At 46.0% G+C, this 16,093-nt stretch overlaps 1 protein-coding gene across 1 annotated transcript in view; it reads left to right on the top strand.

Moving 5' to 3' along the window:
- FLVCR2 (FLVCR choline and putative heme transporter 2) overlaps positions 1 to 16,093 on the top strand; it is a 39,727-nt gene that overhangs the window by 564 nt on the left and 23,070 nt on the right. The window contains exons 2-3 of the mRNA XM_065636186.1: positions 12,823 to 12,964; positions 14,239 to 14,379. Of these exons, the coding sequence (XP_065492258.1) occupies positions 12,823 to 12,964; positions 14,239 to 14,379 (283 nt within the window). The remainder of the gene's footprint in view (positions 1 to 12,822; positions 12,965 to 14,238; positions 14,380 to 16,093) is intronic.

Here is a 16,093-nt window from a genome sequence, read left to right as displayed (position 1 = left end):
TAAGGGGTGGCTGTCCCCTGGCTGGCCGGGCACATGGGACAGGCCTTCACCAGAGACCAGGTGGCCTTTGGCCAAAGACCGGGAGCGCTAAGCGGGGAGAGCAGCAAACCAGGGAGGTGGAAGAGGTGCACAGGGCCTGGAGGGCAGGAGCAGGGGTAAGAGGCACCTACATGAAATTCTTCCTGGGAAATGCAGCTGGTACCTGGAGGGATGCAGCTGGTGTCAGGCTGTGAGTGAGGGTGGCAGCAGAGGCAAGTGGGACCTAAGTCTGCAAAGGTGGGGGAAGCGTCAGGCGTGGTACAATTTTGGCTTTGAGTGGTGTTTGGACACAGGGCCTTCTCCAGTGTCCTCCTACTCCTGTGTCTGTGAATCTCCAGTCCAGGGCTATGATTAAGTAGCACCACGGATGGACTGGAGGGGGATGCACTGTGCTGGGAAATGCACTTTAGGCAGAGTATCCTGCAAACCTCACACCTGCAGCTGCGTCTGGACCTGACACTGCAATATCCTCCTCATGCTGACAATGAGATGGGACAAGGGAGATTAACTGTCTACTGAAAAGAGTACTTGTCACTGGGTCCTGGAGGAAAAGGACTTTAGCACTTTCATGCCTCTTAAAAATAGGTACAGAGTTTCCACCAGGAGTTGCATTGAGAAGCAGCAAACCTTCCATCAGGTGTGGGTGAGGTAAGGTCCCTGAGTACTCTTGTATCAAGGCAGGTCAGGGAGGCCAGCGACCCCCGTTTGCTCAAGCTGTGACGGTCTTGTCTTGTAGCCAGGTAGTGCTCAGAGGAGATAAATTTTTCCACAGCTTTGAAAGGATCAGGGAAGCAGCTTCTTGACCCTTGCACCTGAACACCAACTCTTCCCTGTTGAATGAAGCGGTTAGATTGATACTGATGCAACGTGATGTAAGTGAAATTAGTCTGGCTCTACAATGTTGATGTGAAGAAGACGGAAGTAGAACCTGGCATAAGCTGCCACACTGGACCTGTACCCTTTACCATGAGACCCAGTGTACTCCCCTACACGACTACGCACCGCTCTGGTCTGTCTTTAGCTCAGCCTGTGAGTGCTATTCAGATTTGAAGGGTTTGCAGTTCAGGTAGTTTCTAAAGCACAGTTTTGCTCAGAGATAACTTTGTGTGCAGTGGGTTTGAGGTGTCCTTTCCCCACATTCCTGGGTTTCTGTACTGCTGAGTCAAGAAGAGGTGAATGCTTCGAGATGGTATTTGAGGAACTGAAGTTTGTGGAACAGTGCTAGGAAACTAAGGAGCCTCTGGCTTACATCTTTTGAAAAGAGAAAACATTACTTATCTTTCTAAGCTTTGCTCTTTGCTCTTATCACCCAGGCTAGTGGGCTGGTTTTTATGTGTTTTAAATGAATCTTTAGGTGGAAGGCATTTAACGTGGCGTGAGCAATCTGCTGATTTAGGAGTAAATAAGTAACAGAGCATTTTGCTGTCAGATTTTTTTAAGTTATTCAGATGGAGTTACTCAACAGTGTGCATAAGAAATCCAAACAACGAGGTTTTCAGTCTGTGCTATATGCGTGTGTGGTATCTTCATTGCCCGAAAAAGAGCAGATTAGTCTAATGGTTGTGAAAAGCAAACTTTGGTTGCACTTTCCGTGCTCTACACTGCTCTGGGGCTTGAACTGATATGACAGTAAGGCCTCAGTTCAGTACACAACCTTTACTTTCTAAGACCAGACTTTCCTTGTAGAGAATCAGAGAAATCAGAAATGGCAATGACTAAAGACAGGGCATGCTCCACAGGAAGGATGTATTCATTCCCTTAATTTCATTCTCTTAGTCAAGGGTCCTGAGGCACATCATCACAGTGAATGAAAAATAGCTATTTTGTTTAGCAGTGATGTTGGGCATGGGGAAGAAACAGAGGCATCCTTTTTTTCTGGACTCTCCAATTAAAGACTGTATTTTAGGAAGTGTTAGCAAAGGGTATAATACAGCGGGTTTGTAATTGCAGTATGCCAGTATGTCAATTTATTCCCTATGCTCATTCGTTTACAGCTGTATGGTTTTCCTTTCCTTGCACATCACTTAATTATAGTTCTTCAAGGTGGAAAACTCTGTCACGAAGAATTATGGCCAGTATTATTATTGAATGCCAAGTACTCATGTCTGTCTCCATCAGGAATTGCAATCAACTGTGTCGAGGAGTGGGGCTGTGTCACTGCTCCTTTGTTTGATGCTCCTGCCCTCTTCCAGCTCCTGCCCTGTTGGCCATAGGCAGCACTTGGGCAGCACTATCCTGAGGGAGCCCTGCCTGCTGGTTCCTCTGGGTCTGCCCGGGCGACATCTGCTCAGACCCGCCCCCGCTGCTGCCGCTGCCTGAGTGATGGAAACCTTCAGGTTCAAAGTTAGCCCTGAACAGTAAATCATTGAATCAGTCAGACTAGGTGTTAAATATCTTTTAAAAAACAAACCAACCCTAGCAGATTATCAGATTCTCTTGTTTCTGGTCATGTGATGGCTCTGGTGTCTGAAGTGCAAAGAAGGGTTAGATTGAGTAGTCCTAAACTGATGCTGGAGAGCTAGAAGAGAAGAGTGTGGACACTGCGGAGGCGGTGATCACGTTCTCTTGGTTGGTTTTCACTGGATTTTACTTTTCTCCATTTTAACATGGAGATGCATAGATTTTTCCATTATTTTTCCTTGTCCCTGCAAGTGCATGTATGGGTTGGTGTAGATTGGGGTTTACTTGCATGTTGGATACTTTGACATTAAAATATTAATACTATTAAAATATTACTAGCATCTTCCTGCTTAGAAGACTAGGAAAAACCTATGTGGGGACTTCTCCTCAGGCTGAAGTTATGGGGTAAGGAAGAACAGTGTTTGGAGAGTTCACTAAAGTCCTTCAGATGTGTCTGAACTTTGGAAATAATTTTTCTGACATGTTTGAGAAATGCAGCCATCAGCAGCAGTGTGCCTGCTGTGTCACCAACAGTGTTGCTTGTGGAGGAGCTCGGTGCTGGATATCTATGTAAGTCCTGTGCACATGAGGTGGGCAGGAGGGAGTGGTTTGTGTTAGGGCCATGCTGCTTCCATTTCAGTGTATTGATTCATCAACCCGTTCCCTGTTTGGGGTGGTGATTCAGACCTGACAGGTTGCAGCAAATGGGCTTCTGATTTCTGTGTCAGAGGCAGACTGTCCCCTCACTCTCTCTGGCGACAGGACCACAGCAGACAGAAACATTGCTGAGATACAAGCATTTGCAGGAGTGTGTCCTTGCTGGAGCAGCAGGCCTTCCCCCTTCCTTTAACATACTTGTTCTGCTGTCTTTTGGGATGAGGAAACATGGTGCTGTGGCGTTACAGAACTAACATGGTGGTGGGAATGTTTAGATTATGAGTTAAATATTTGTGGCCTTTTGAGATTCATAAGCTGGATCCTGGTGGCCAGGTACCAGTTCTCTGCATCAGCTGCCATGGTGCAAGCTGGACTGCTGTGCTTGGGCCACACTTCTTCAGGCACATTGGTTTGAGGAGCATCTCTTGGTGCTGCATCTCCCTGTTGTCACCTGGTGGGCAAGGGACATCGGCAGCACGAAGAGAAGTGTATAACCATGTTGTGCAGGACAATGAAAGAACATTTGTGTTTGTGACTTTGCATTGCTTTGCCACCAGTCTTGTTACTCTTTCTTTTTTTTTTTTTTTTTTGAAATAGACCTTGTTCCTGCCTCTTGCCATTCTGACAGAAACAAGCAGCTTGTGGGCTTGGGACTAAGGATGTGAGGGTGCAAGACAACCTTTCTGCTGTAATTTTGCCTCTTCATTTTTTAGCAGGCGTTGATAAAAGGTGTTGACGTGGACTGGAAGTAAAACTTCAGCTTCATGTTCCTCTCTGCATTTGGGGAAAAATGATGCAGCAGCTTACTGATCTTCAGGTGGGGTCTGCCTTTGTTCTGATGCAGCTGGGAGGTGACTTCAGAGATTTAGGGCTTCCATAACAGAAACTGCCTGAGGCAGAGCTTATAGGTGCTTTCTGTGTACTGCTGGGAGTGCCAGTCCAGCAGTGATTAGGTGATGGCTTTTGAAGTGGACAAACTGGATGATAAGTCATGGATGAAATGCAGGGAAATGCTCTCTTTCTCCTGATGGGTCCTTTCCTCTTGTTCTGAACTGGGGGAAAGAGTCTGCATGGGGCAGGGGTTGGGATGACCATTCCTGAATAACCAGGTCTGCAACATCTGAATGGCCATTGCTTTTGTGCTGGTGAGCTTGCGGTGCCCTTCGTGCTGAGCATGTGCTGCTGTTTGATGCCTCACTGCTAACTCTGTTCTGTACCTTTTGCCCTTCAGGTGAGGCAGCATCTGAAAGTCTAAGAAGTGTTGTGGAAATGGAGCACGTCCTGTGGGATTCCAGTCTTCAAGCAGACTTCTAGATCTCTTTGGCTGTTCTGTTCCTGCTGGAGGGTCCTCTTCTCTTCAGCTGATATTTGATCCCTGTTAGAAATAGGGGCAGGTGGTGGTCTGTAGCCTGGCTCTGTATCTCCCAGGGTTTTAGCTGTTAGAATAGAGAAGATTTCAGCAGGGAACCAAGAGGAGTTGGTAGTGGCAGTAGTTAATGGTTGACATTCTCCAGCCCTTTCTGCCCCTGTAAAAAAGGGCAGGGATCACAAGGAATGCTCTGTGGCCAGCTCTCCGAGATCCTGGACGTGGCTCAGTGTGGGAAGGCACGCTGACCAAATAGCAATGTGGCTTTCCCAGGAATGCCTAGGTTTCTGTAAATGGACACTGGAGCCTGAAATGACCTTTTTCTACCCGTTTCATCTGGTGCTCCCTTCCCAGACACTCACCAAAGGCAGCTCCACCTTCTCCCTCACAGAAGCAGTTGGCTTCTGGCTTATTGTTCTGTGGCTGTTGCCTGGTAGTTAAATGAATGACTGCAGTGTTTTTGCTGGGAGGGGCTGCCCTCTGGCACCCTCAGCACTTTCCCTGCAGGATCCCCTGGGTCTGGCTATGTTAGGTGACTGTAGTAGGTCTTTGACCAAGGTATTATGTCCTGACTGAGGATTCCAGCAGCCACTGAGGTAGCTGTCAGAGCTGAAAGCCCTCTTCTGCTTTATTTTCTCTTATCTACTGCTATTGTTTTGCTGTGTTGCATTTCTTTCCCAGTAAACTGGGGGAAGGTGCATTCAAGGCTGAGGCCCTGAATGACTTGCATAGAGGAGTCTTTGTCATATGGCATTGCATCATATTAAGCAGTATGAGGAGAAGATGCCACAGAAGCGGAAGTGTGATGAGGAAGGGTTTGCTTTGCTTTCAGAAGAGCTTTGGTTGTGCAAGTGCAGTTTGAAAAAATATATGATCTCCCACATCAGTGGGAGAGTAAAAAAACCTAAGCCTTATCTTATCTTTTCACAAGGCCGGGATTACAATTTTTCCTCTCACAACTTGGGTACTTTATGCAAGAAAGGTGACTGAGCTGTGGTTTGCAAGCATTTATGTATGTTGACTTCCTGACTATCTGGATTTCTACAGGCTCTTAGTTTTGCTATGAGTTGTAAGGAAGAAGCATCTTCTGGACAACAATCCATACAAAAGTATACTGGATAGGAACTGGAAGCTTCTGATTTACACAGCTCTTCAGCTGGGTATTTTCAGTTCTACTGTAGCCTTTCGTATAGACAGGCAGCTGGGACCTGCACGAAGGATTGGGAAACTGATGTGCCGTAGGAGTCACAGGGTGTGAGAAACGGTGGCTGTCTGCTCTCTGCAGATTGCGATACATGAATTGTAAGGCCAGAAAGTTCAGCTGCTTCTGTGAAATGTCATGGTTATAGCATGGGAAGCACCTGTAGTTGGAAAAGGAGGGGGCACCACAAGGCAGAACTTTGACACACAGACAAGAGTAGAGGAAGAGCCCGTGTTGCCCAAGGCTTTGGAACAGGTACGTCCTCAAAGGGGTTCCCTGGGTGAGCAGAGATCCAGGTCTGATGCATTTGAAAATGCTGGCAGAACTGCCAGAGAGGCATCTGGCATGGGTCCTATATATACTGGCCTTGGTTCAGTGTTCCTCTCTCTCATGTGTGTAAAAGCAACGTAGTGAGAAGGAGAGCCCTTTTGTTCCCCTTGGAGCTTCTCTGCTGCAACAAGAGATGTATTGTTCAGATCCAGCAAAGTGCAACTTCCCCCTCCTCCCACCTGTCAGATGGGTCCTCTTCCCACTACTGGTTACGTTCTACATCTTTGCACTGGTTTGCACCACAGGGTATCTAGCGTGGGCTACGGAACAGCCTGACCTAGTTTCATCTGTTACCAAACATCAGGGGTGTTGCTGTACTTGGCTTGTGCATTTTGTCTGTAAGATTTTTGGAGAGACAACCTATTGTGGTGGTTATCTGAGAGGGAGGTTTCTAGAAGAACAACAGTTGCAGTGTGCAGGCTTGCTTTGTTGACTTTTCACTGAGAACCTTGGCTTCCCTGGCGATAACGTTGGTGGGTCAGTTTTCATCATTCATTTGGAGAACGTAACAGGATTTGTTTTTAAGCTCCAGGTATCTGAAGCAACTTGTATGAAAATCAAATATCATTAAAACCAAAACAAAACCCCCAACCCCAAACTAATTTCTACTATTTTGTCTGGAGAAACATCTTGAAAATGTGAAGCCTTAAACGTATCTGTCAGAAAACAGGTAAATCAGTGTATACGGCAGGACCGACTTATTAAAACAACTGAAATATCAATAATTTTCTTCCAAAGCATGATAGTCCCTCTGGTTTTCTAGAGGATTCCTCATCTCCATGTTCCTTAGTTAGTGTGGATATTGAGGATTAGAGGTAGTGCTGAGCATTGTAAGTAAATGGCTCAAGACTAGTACTGCATTTCCCCAGCAATTACACAAATCTTTCCTGCTCCCCGTCTTTTGGAGGCAGCGGAGGAGGCTCTGTTAGAAATGGAGGGATGACCCTGGAGGGAACTGGGTTGGTGTGACCCTCAGAAGGGTTCTGGTAGTGGGTGGCTCGGTGTAAGGCTGCCAAGGGGGAAGTCTTTGGCACAGGTGAAGTGTTGGTTTTGTTCACACTTTAAAACATTGAATTTGACAGAGTTTCACAAATGTGCCTCAAAGAGAAGTCTGCAGTGGTTAGTTAGGTTCTCCTGTCTCTGTTCTTCAGGCTGATCTGGGGTGGTGGTGCTATGGGTGGTGCGTGTGGAAGATTGATTCCCAGATCAAAATGTTAAAAGTCACTCTTCTGGGAGTGGAAAGGTAGAGTAGCTCCAGAGATGTGTTGACAAATGCAATGAGCTCTCTTTGCTGAGAGTTGGTGAAGCCCTTGATTATATATTTTTTTTTCCAAAAGCCTTTCCTTTGGAAAGGCATGATACATTGGAACGGAGGAGCATCTGGCCTCAGTCAGGTCAAATTTGTCAGGCAGCCCCAGGCCAGTCAGTGATAAGTGCTAAGGGAAAGACAGTAAAAAAGGAGTGTGTCCTCCTAACTCTCCAAAGTCTTGGCTTGTGAACTTGCTGAGACTGTGTTGAAACTAGTATCTGAAAAGCCTGTTGTATTGGTGTTTGTCAACATGGAAATCTTAATCTTTTGATTGCAGCAGTTTCTGCCCATTTGGCTGAACTGACGGGCTGCTGGCCCCGGGGTTTTCTGGGACTCCTGCCCGTGCTGTACCTCTTAAAAATTCACATCGCTTTTCCCTTCCTCCATTCCTGATTTGTTTATTGGGTAACAGAGTGGAGTTAGCATTTTGGTGTGTTTGTGTGCAAGTAGTGTGGGTTTTCTGTTGACTTGTTCTTTTGAACTCCTAGATGGATACCATCTGGTCATGACGCCTCATAGAAGAAATCAGTTGAAATAAATTGATTAAGATCTTCCACTGGTAATGCTTTAGATTTTTGCAATGTGATGTGGAAACCTCCCATAAATATCATGTTGTGAACGCTGGTGCAAGACTTCTCTTAGTTCTTCCTCTTTCTTGAATGTTCTCCTTCCACACTGATCATCTTCTGGCCCTACAGACTTTGACAGGCTTCCTGATTTGTGTTGAAGAGTTTTGACTTAGTTCGTAAAGTTGTTCCACAGCCTTTTTTGGCCCAGTTATGGTTTTACTTTAGTTTGGTCCAACTTGCTGTCTTTTTTTCTTTGCTTGAAGTATAATGTCCAGTTTTTGAGTTGGGGGAAGGTGGTGGTTGTTTTGTTTTGTGGTTGTTTTTTTAGGTGTGGGGTGGGTGGTTTTTTGGTTTTTTTTTTAATTTTAACTATTGTTCCTTTATTCTGTTCTAAAATCTTTTGCAAATATTCTCTAGGCTTACACTGAGCCTCTGTAGTGTCTTTACACCATCTTAATGCCACTTGCAAGCATTTAATTTCTTTGGGTTTTCCTTTCTTTTAAATTTTCTTTTATCAAGCTTCTTTTAGGCAGCTCCCTCTTGTGAGTTAAATATTGCCATAGTACTTTGGAAGGTGGTTTTTTTAGTTGCTGCTGTAAGGAAGCTGAATTTGAGTGCAGTGCAGAACTATTCTGTGTATTGATCGTGGTCACACTGTGCTGCTCTAGGTCAAAATCACAAATTGTGCTGCCTCTTATAGCTTCTCCTCAGAAAAGAGTATTTATGGAATCAAAAATGCAGTCTCTGCATCATCCTGTCATGACAGTTACTTAGCCTGCAAGGGCATGGTCGAGGTTTCTCACTGTTGTCTTTTTATTGCCTTTCCAGCATCTGTCTCTTTCTGTCTTTTAACACTTTAATTGACCTTCTGGGTTTGGTGGTCTCCTCTATCAATATTTGTGCTTACTTAGGGAATTTTATAGAGCTTCTGTATTCCTCTTGCTGACTCTTGGTTTTCTTTAAGGTGGAGACACACTCCTCCATCGATCATTCATTTACAATTTTTATGCTGATACCACACAGATTATCTTCCTTCAACAGACTCTTAGTATACAAACAGCTAAACTTAAATTAGACGTCCCATTTTCCATTTCAAGACTTCAGGTACATTTATACCACCTTATTAGTCACTTGCTCTTGGCCTTGTTACCTATTCTTGTATATGCTTGAATCTTGAATATGATGTTGTTGTTGGAACTGGTCCTTGACAATATTCAGGTAGGAAATGCATTCCTTCTATCCTTTATCAGCCTTTAAAGAATAAGTCATCTGAACACTGCACTGTGCTGTAGTTGTTGACTTCCCTGGTATTTTGTTTAAAAATTACCCCAAAGCCTTAAAATAAAGTGCCAGCATCCTGGTTCCTGAGGAGAGATTCTTGGCAATCAGGACAGCGTGGTGTGTTTTGGGAGTGGGCATGCTGAGTGATGTGCCGAATTTTGGGATCTCGAGCCTATCTACACCAGTCTTGGAGACCTTTCTGCCTGTACAAAGGTTGGAGATGCTAATTTGTATGCAGGTGAGAGGGGCTGCTCTGTGAACTGTGATGACCGATGGTCTCTGTAAAGGCAGGTAGCACAGGCTGTTGCAGAACCAACCAGTTATTTTTTCCCTCTTGCTAAGGCATCCTTAAATTTTCTTGGTGACTGGTTATGGTGTTGTCTGTTGGGCTGATGGTGATGTAGGCACTGGCCTGCTGAGAACTAGGCTAAAAATCTTGTGAAAGGTGAAGTATGTGCTGTATAATACTCATTGTGTTGTTGAGAGCTTGTCTTTTTGGATAATCCAGGGTATCCTCCAGGAAATTTTTAGTTTTAGTCAAGTCAAAGGGCCTCATCTTCATAAGATTAATGACATCAGTTACTCTGAAATATAAAACGTAGCTTCTGTTGCTGTGATTGCTGGGGTTTTTTCCCCCTTTCTACTACCTAATCCTTCTCAAAGATTTAACAAACTTGTAATGGATAAAAGTAGTTCCTCTTTCGGGAAGGGACGAGAGTGGACAAAACATCAATTTATGGCTAGAAAATTTGTTCATGTCTTCTGAAAAGATAACAGCAGTGTCCAAGAAAGCTGAGGAAGTCTGTGTCCCATTGGGTGATCCATGACTATAGGACTTCCCCGTAAAGGATTTCTGAAAAATCTGCAAAACAGATTCTCAATATCCTCTCTGCCAGGTACATCAGATCATTTTTCAGGAAGAAAAAGCTAGAGGGAGAGCTGAAAGGAGTGAATCTTGACTGTGGCCCTTGAGAAACTTAAGTCAGAGATCAGAGTTAAGCATAGATCTCTCCTTCTCTCCTCTTCTTGTTTTGCTGTGGTTCAGCCGCTCATGGAACTTGCATGTGATTGCAGAGAGCAGGGGAAACCAAGAAGCACCTGGCACAGGAATCTAGCCCAGTTCTTGCGAGAATGAAATGGTGATTAGACAAAGGAGCAATTTCCAGGAAGGTGTTTATAGACTTTATTTGGTAAAGGTTGAAGGGGCACATGGGATACCTGGTATGTAAGAGCTAGTAGGACTCTCCCCTTGAATGGAAAGGGGCAATGTTGAGTCTTCTACTTGAAGCTTGAATGTTTGTTTGTTTGGGGAAACTAAGGAGATAGGAGTGAAGCCCAGCCTGGTTGTGTCCTGGGCTGAGCAGGCACACCAGAGCCACAGGCCTGCACTTTGGCCACAAGCAGGGCAAAATAAATGTGCTGCAGAGACAAACAGGCCTCTGCCCTCTAGGAGCGATCTCTGTGGGCATCTGTTTGATGCAGTTGCCTTATCTGTGCAGCTGCAGATTTGTTTCCCTTGTGCAGAGAAGGAGGAGGTGTGCAATTTAATGGAGATCAGAGCTTGAAGCCTCCAAGCCAGCTGCTGGTTTTGCTCACTGGTGGTCAGGGAGTCTCGGGCTCATCGGGCATCATGGAGGAGAGCAGACCTGCCTCCCTGTGTCGAGAGGCTGCAGATAGGCCATGTCTGAGCAAAGCTGGGCTCTGTCAAGTCTAGTCCTGTGTCAGAGGCTGCCTGTGCTGTGTGGGTGTTAGGAAGGTTTAACCTGCCTAATGGTCTCTCAGGGTTCTTCCTAAGCTCTTTCAGTCCTTGTGTCTGTCTTCAGTCCATTTAACCAACCCCTGAATGTTCTCATTCTTGGTAGTGCCCTGAACCGGTGGGGCACATCTGCCGTCTCTTGGTGTAATCTATACCCTCACCGTCTCCCTGTGATATCCCAGCACTAAGAAGGAACTCAGCACAGATGTCTGTGATTCTGACCGAGGCTATTCCATGTCCTAGTGGAGGGTGTTGTTTGACAAAGAAGAATGTTGGCCAGTTACTTGTTTGTAAGCTAAATAGGGTGTCTGAGTCTAGCAGATAGCTCTGTTTGAAACATAAGAATTATTCCTGCCTCAAAAATCCACCAGCTGGATAGAGGAGGGAATTTTTGGAGAGTTTTCTGGGGCTGGACAGCACAAGCTGGTTTTTATCTCAATGAACAGATTTGGCACCTGAAATGTATTTGTTCTGTGATCTCGATCCTGGCCGGTGAGTGGGTCTTCCAAAATGAGTCCATTGGCATGCCAGGAACATCAAGATATGACAGAGAAAGGATGCAGAAAGCACAAGGAATTTTTGCTAGACGGCAGCCCAGACAACACGTCCGAGCTTGTGCTGGGGTTACAGAGCTCCTGGGTTGTTCTGCTCTGTATTCTTCAATGTGTTTTATGGGTAGCATAGTCCTCACCTTTCTTAGTCCTTGCTTTCCGTACCTGTAGGATAGATAGACCCTTTCCAGGGACTGTGCAGACACTGAGCACTGCAGAATCCTTCTGTAGGGCAGCAGTTGGCTCATGGTGCTGCCTTGCTGCGGTTCGCTCATCAGCGAGGCATAAACTATCCTGTCCAGTCTGTTATCCTGGAACAATGGGTCATGGTGGTGCTAACTGATTCCTAACGATCTGATGTTTCCTATAAGGAAATGGTAAATGCAATGGGCTTAATTTGGCTATATCCTCATTTCCATGTTTTGCATACTCCTACCTTCTCTCTTAGTGTGATGAGAGCAGTGGCTCTACAGAGGCTGTATTGGTATAGCACAAATAACCACTGTGGGTGGGATTTTTTCAAGCTGCTAGTCTGTATTGATTAAATTAGCACTATCCTGTCTCCAGGCAAATTGTACGGCCTGAAAAAGAGATTGGAAATCTCTCTTTCAAGCAAGCATGAGAATGGCTGCATAGCCACGTAGCATCTCTCTCGGGTGCTTTCTCAGTTCTTCCATCTACTGGAGGCTCTTCTGTGTGCCTTGTCACTGTCCACAACAGCAAATGTAGGCTTAAATCAGGAAATGGCAAAAATGAGGGTGTCGCTAAACAAAACATTGCTTTTGCCTCAAAGAGGGGTGAGTGTGCAGAGCCTTGAGAGCAGGCAAGAGCTGAGCTAGAGCATGGCTCTTTTTCTCATGCCTGAGAGGGCTGCAAGTGCTGGGCTGGGCCAGGGGAACAGGTAAATACGCAGTGCTTGGGAACCAGATGGTGGTTGAAAGGCAGCCACAAACAGTGAAACACAAAGTAGGGGAAAAGTCGTTTTTGTAGGCTCCTCTTGTGTCTTGAGTACTCCTGAATGTGCTGAGTGTGCTTTGGCTCCCACTTCATGAAGAGTGTGCTCCTAAGCACCAAAGCAGCTGTTTCTTCTCTCTCCCATTTGAGGGTGGCACTGAAGATCTGTGCCATTGTCCACCCCACTTATCAGCATGGCAAAGCCTGTGCCAGTACAGCTGCTTGTCACTGTCCTGGAGAAACAGCTGTGGAGTTAAAAGCCACACTAAGGTCCTCACTAAACTGTGTGCTGCCATTGCAGGAGCTCCTCAGCTGGACAGGTGGGGCATCAGGGGGCTGAGCTGTGGGGTGGTGTCAGTGTTGTGGTTCCATGTCACACCTTTGTGTGTCCTCTCTCTCTCCTGCTCAGCTCGGCATCGCTCTGGGCTTTCTGGTCCCTCCAGTTTTGGTTCCCAATTTGGAAGATGTGGAGAAGCTGGCCTACCACATCAGCATCATGTTCTTCATGACTGCAGGCGTGGCAACAGCACTGTTCATTCTGGTTGTCATAGGTAAGGAGGTGGGAGTGTGCACATGAAACCAGGTGGGACTGAGAAGATCAGCCTGTGAGTGTGAGGGGCCTGTGTGCTCGGAAATGGTCTGGGGAGGTCATCTGGGGATGTGTCCTAGCACACAGCTGGCAGGGCCATGCAATACCCTACCTTGCTGCTTCAAGCCCTTGATGAACAGCATATGTAGAAGGGAGTACAAGAGGTGGTGAGTGAGCTAGATTAATTGTTTGTTTCCTCCTTTGCCTGTGTAATAAAACCCTGGCATGAGTAAGTCCTTTAAAAGCCAACAAATCTTCCAAGGTTCACAGTTATCTGGCCTGCAAACAGGGTGCTGGGCCTTGGATTATGTGTTGGACCTGACTACCTCTTAAGGGTAGGGAGAAAGAGGCAGGTTATATAGCATCACGGGAACAAGCTGTTGCCAGGGGGAAAAAAGGTAACCAATTAAGAGTGGAAAGAAGGAAGCATTAAGGGCAGTAGCAGGGACACCAGAGGTGTAATTCCCCTGCTTAACATGTGAAATGGAAGCCAGATCTTTAGCATGAAAGATTGATATTCTTACTGGAGAGCAGAGCTTGTCTGCTGAATTCCATTACTTTTTTTTTTTTTCTTTTTTTTTTTAATAGGCTTCTCTTGCTGGCTTGTTCATGTTGCCTGGCGGCTGAATCAGATGTAGACTTTAAAGAATCTGGGGCAGGGAATAGGCAAGGTACAAAAATGGCTGTCTAGCACCTAGTACAGCAGTATCAGCTGTGACCTGGATTTCTGGTTACTACTTTAATGCTAGTTAGGGACAGCAGATGGCTTGCCCAGCCTAAGAAGTGCCCAGCCTGAAATAAAACTTGGCATAGGTAATTGCTCCCTCAGTGCTGGGCACTGCAGGGCACCAGGCCACCTTTGCCAACTGGCTTTTCCCATTCCATTTTTCCGTTTGTAACTCCACACAACACTTTTGCAGCTGGCCAGCCACCGTCTGGAGACACAGACGTTGTTAGTCCTGAGAACTCTTTTGTTGCTGCCAGACACTGCCTATGCAAAAAGCTAATTGAAGGCAAGGTGTTTGCCCAGTGGCAGGAGTTATTGTTGGAGAGACTCTGTTCTCTCCTGTTCCTGGTAAGTTCATGCATGGAGAGCAAAGCTTAAGGACAATGGTGTGTTTTATACACTTGGTTTTATTAGTCCCTCAGCTGTTCCTCAAATGGCTCTAGCCACAGTGTGTGCTCAGGCTCCCTGATTGCACTGTACAAACAGGTGTATTTTGTGTCTGGTTTCAGTCTTCAAAGAGAAGCCCCTGCACCCTCCAAGCCGAGCTCAGGCCTTGATCCAGTCAAGAACAACAGAGGAGTATTCCTACGTGCAATCAATCCTCCATCTGCTCCGCAATGCCAACTTTTTGCTGCTTATGGTCACTTATGGTAAGGTCTCGCCTTTCTTCTGTGCAGTTGTCACTGCTAGACATGCTTAGCTTCTCCCTCCCTCTCTATGCTCTGCTGGGGCAGTAAATGGCCTGAGTTGTTTTAGGGCACAGACCAGGGGTTGTTCTAGCCCAGAAATCTCCAGCAGTGGTTACAAGCAAATGCTTAGGGAAGGACCCAAGCAAGGCAACCACACAGGGGCAATATGCCCCACTGCAACTCTCCCAGACTTTGACTGTTTTCTGTTCAGGGGATTTCATTATTATTTTTTTTTTCTCTAGTCAGGTAGTTACTTGCAATGAAGTAATCCATGTGCTTACCTAAGACATACATGGAACTGTGTCTGAGTGCGTGTCACAGCACTGAGTGAAAGTCCTTTCCCAAGGCAAGGGTATGGCTGCCAGGCATCCCAGTGGAGGTCATGTGGAGCATGCAGATGTGCAGACTGCACCAGTGTCCTTGGCAGCTCCTATAAAGCAAAGGGAAGGAAGCACTGGAGGACATCTTTTGCCAGCTGTCCTTGCACACTGGGTTTGCTGCTTGCTTTTCTTCAGCAGCCTTGGTCTGCTTCTCTGAGGGCAGTGTGATGTGTTGAATCTATTCCTGATGCTGAATTGTCATATGGAAAAGTACTTTTCTCTTTAGCAGAAAGGCCACTGCAGTCAATGCCTGGCTGCATGATAGGATAGACTGTAGCCAGCTAGTCTGCCGGGAGTTCTGCCCTTTCTTCCTACCAGCTTGCTGTGGAAGCTCCTCAGGGGGAACGTTGAATAGTGCTGGAAGTTCTGCTGTTCTGCCAGCAGTTGTGCCTAAACGACCTGGTGGATGGGTAGCCAGGTTGGAGACAGTGAGATGGTGGCTTTGTACCTGCTGAGGGTGCTAATGGTCTTCAGAGTTGCTGAAATCTCTTCTCCCTTCTCAGTACAGTAGTGTTCTAGAAATGCTCCTCTCAGATTGTGCTTAATCTCTGCTGGTTTGCATTGCAGCTGCTGGTTTGGTGAATTTTTTTTTTTTTGGTAGTAGTAGATGATGTCCTTTCAGAAAGCGGAGACAGAAAAAAACTGTCAGGCAGACTGTGTGTAAAAGTTGAATTGTGTCATCTGCTCAGTTTGCACTTACCCTTCAGGGAAAAGAAAAGGGAAAGCGTTTCTTCTCATAGGTGTAAACAAGTCCTAGAGGAGAGAGAAGGGCTCCCAGTCCGAAGAGCATGTTTAGAATCTGACCTCCCTGGGGTAATTCCCCTCTGGCAGTCATAAACAACATGGAAAGGCTGAGCAGTGGCTCATAATTCAGTCTCTCTTCCTGCTGGTCTGTGCATTTATTCTGTTCCTCTCTGTCAGCCTCATGTCAATCACCAGCTTGACTTGAGATTGTGACTGTTACTCAGAGAGGGAACTATGCAGTGAAACTATTTTTTTTTAAACTAGTCTTGTTTTAAAATGGTGACAGTTTTTCCTACTCAAGTCAAAAGTTTTTTTGGCCAAGATTTAAGACATCTGCAGCCACACGAGTGCAAGTGAGTCATCTTCACTAGCTAACACAAAGATATCTGCATCTTCTCTTAGCGTTTGTATTAAGGTAGTGTGTATCAGGGGAGAGAGGGGGAGACCTGCTGCTTGTTCATCTCCTCTGGCTATAGAAAGAGTGGAGGCCCTTGTATGATGCCAGGTCAGAACAGGTCTGCAGAACTCTGAGGTCTTAGTGTTACCAGCAG

Source organism: Caloenas nicobarica, chromosome 5 (assembly GCF_036013445.1).
Source record: "Caloenas nicobarica isolate bCalNic1 chromosome 5, bCalNic1.hap1, whole genome shotgun sequence".
NCBI classification, from domain to species: Eukaryota; Metazoa; Chordata; class Aves; order Columbiformes; family Columbidae; genus Caloenas; species Caloenas nicobarica.
The sequence above is the reverse complement of the archived record's forward strand: the minus strand, read 5'-3'. Positions and strand labels throughout refer to the sequence as shown.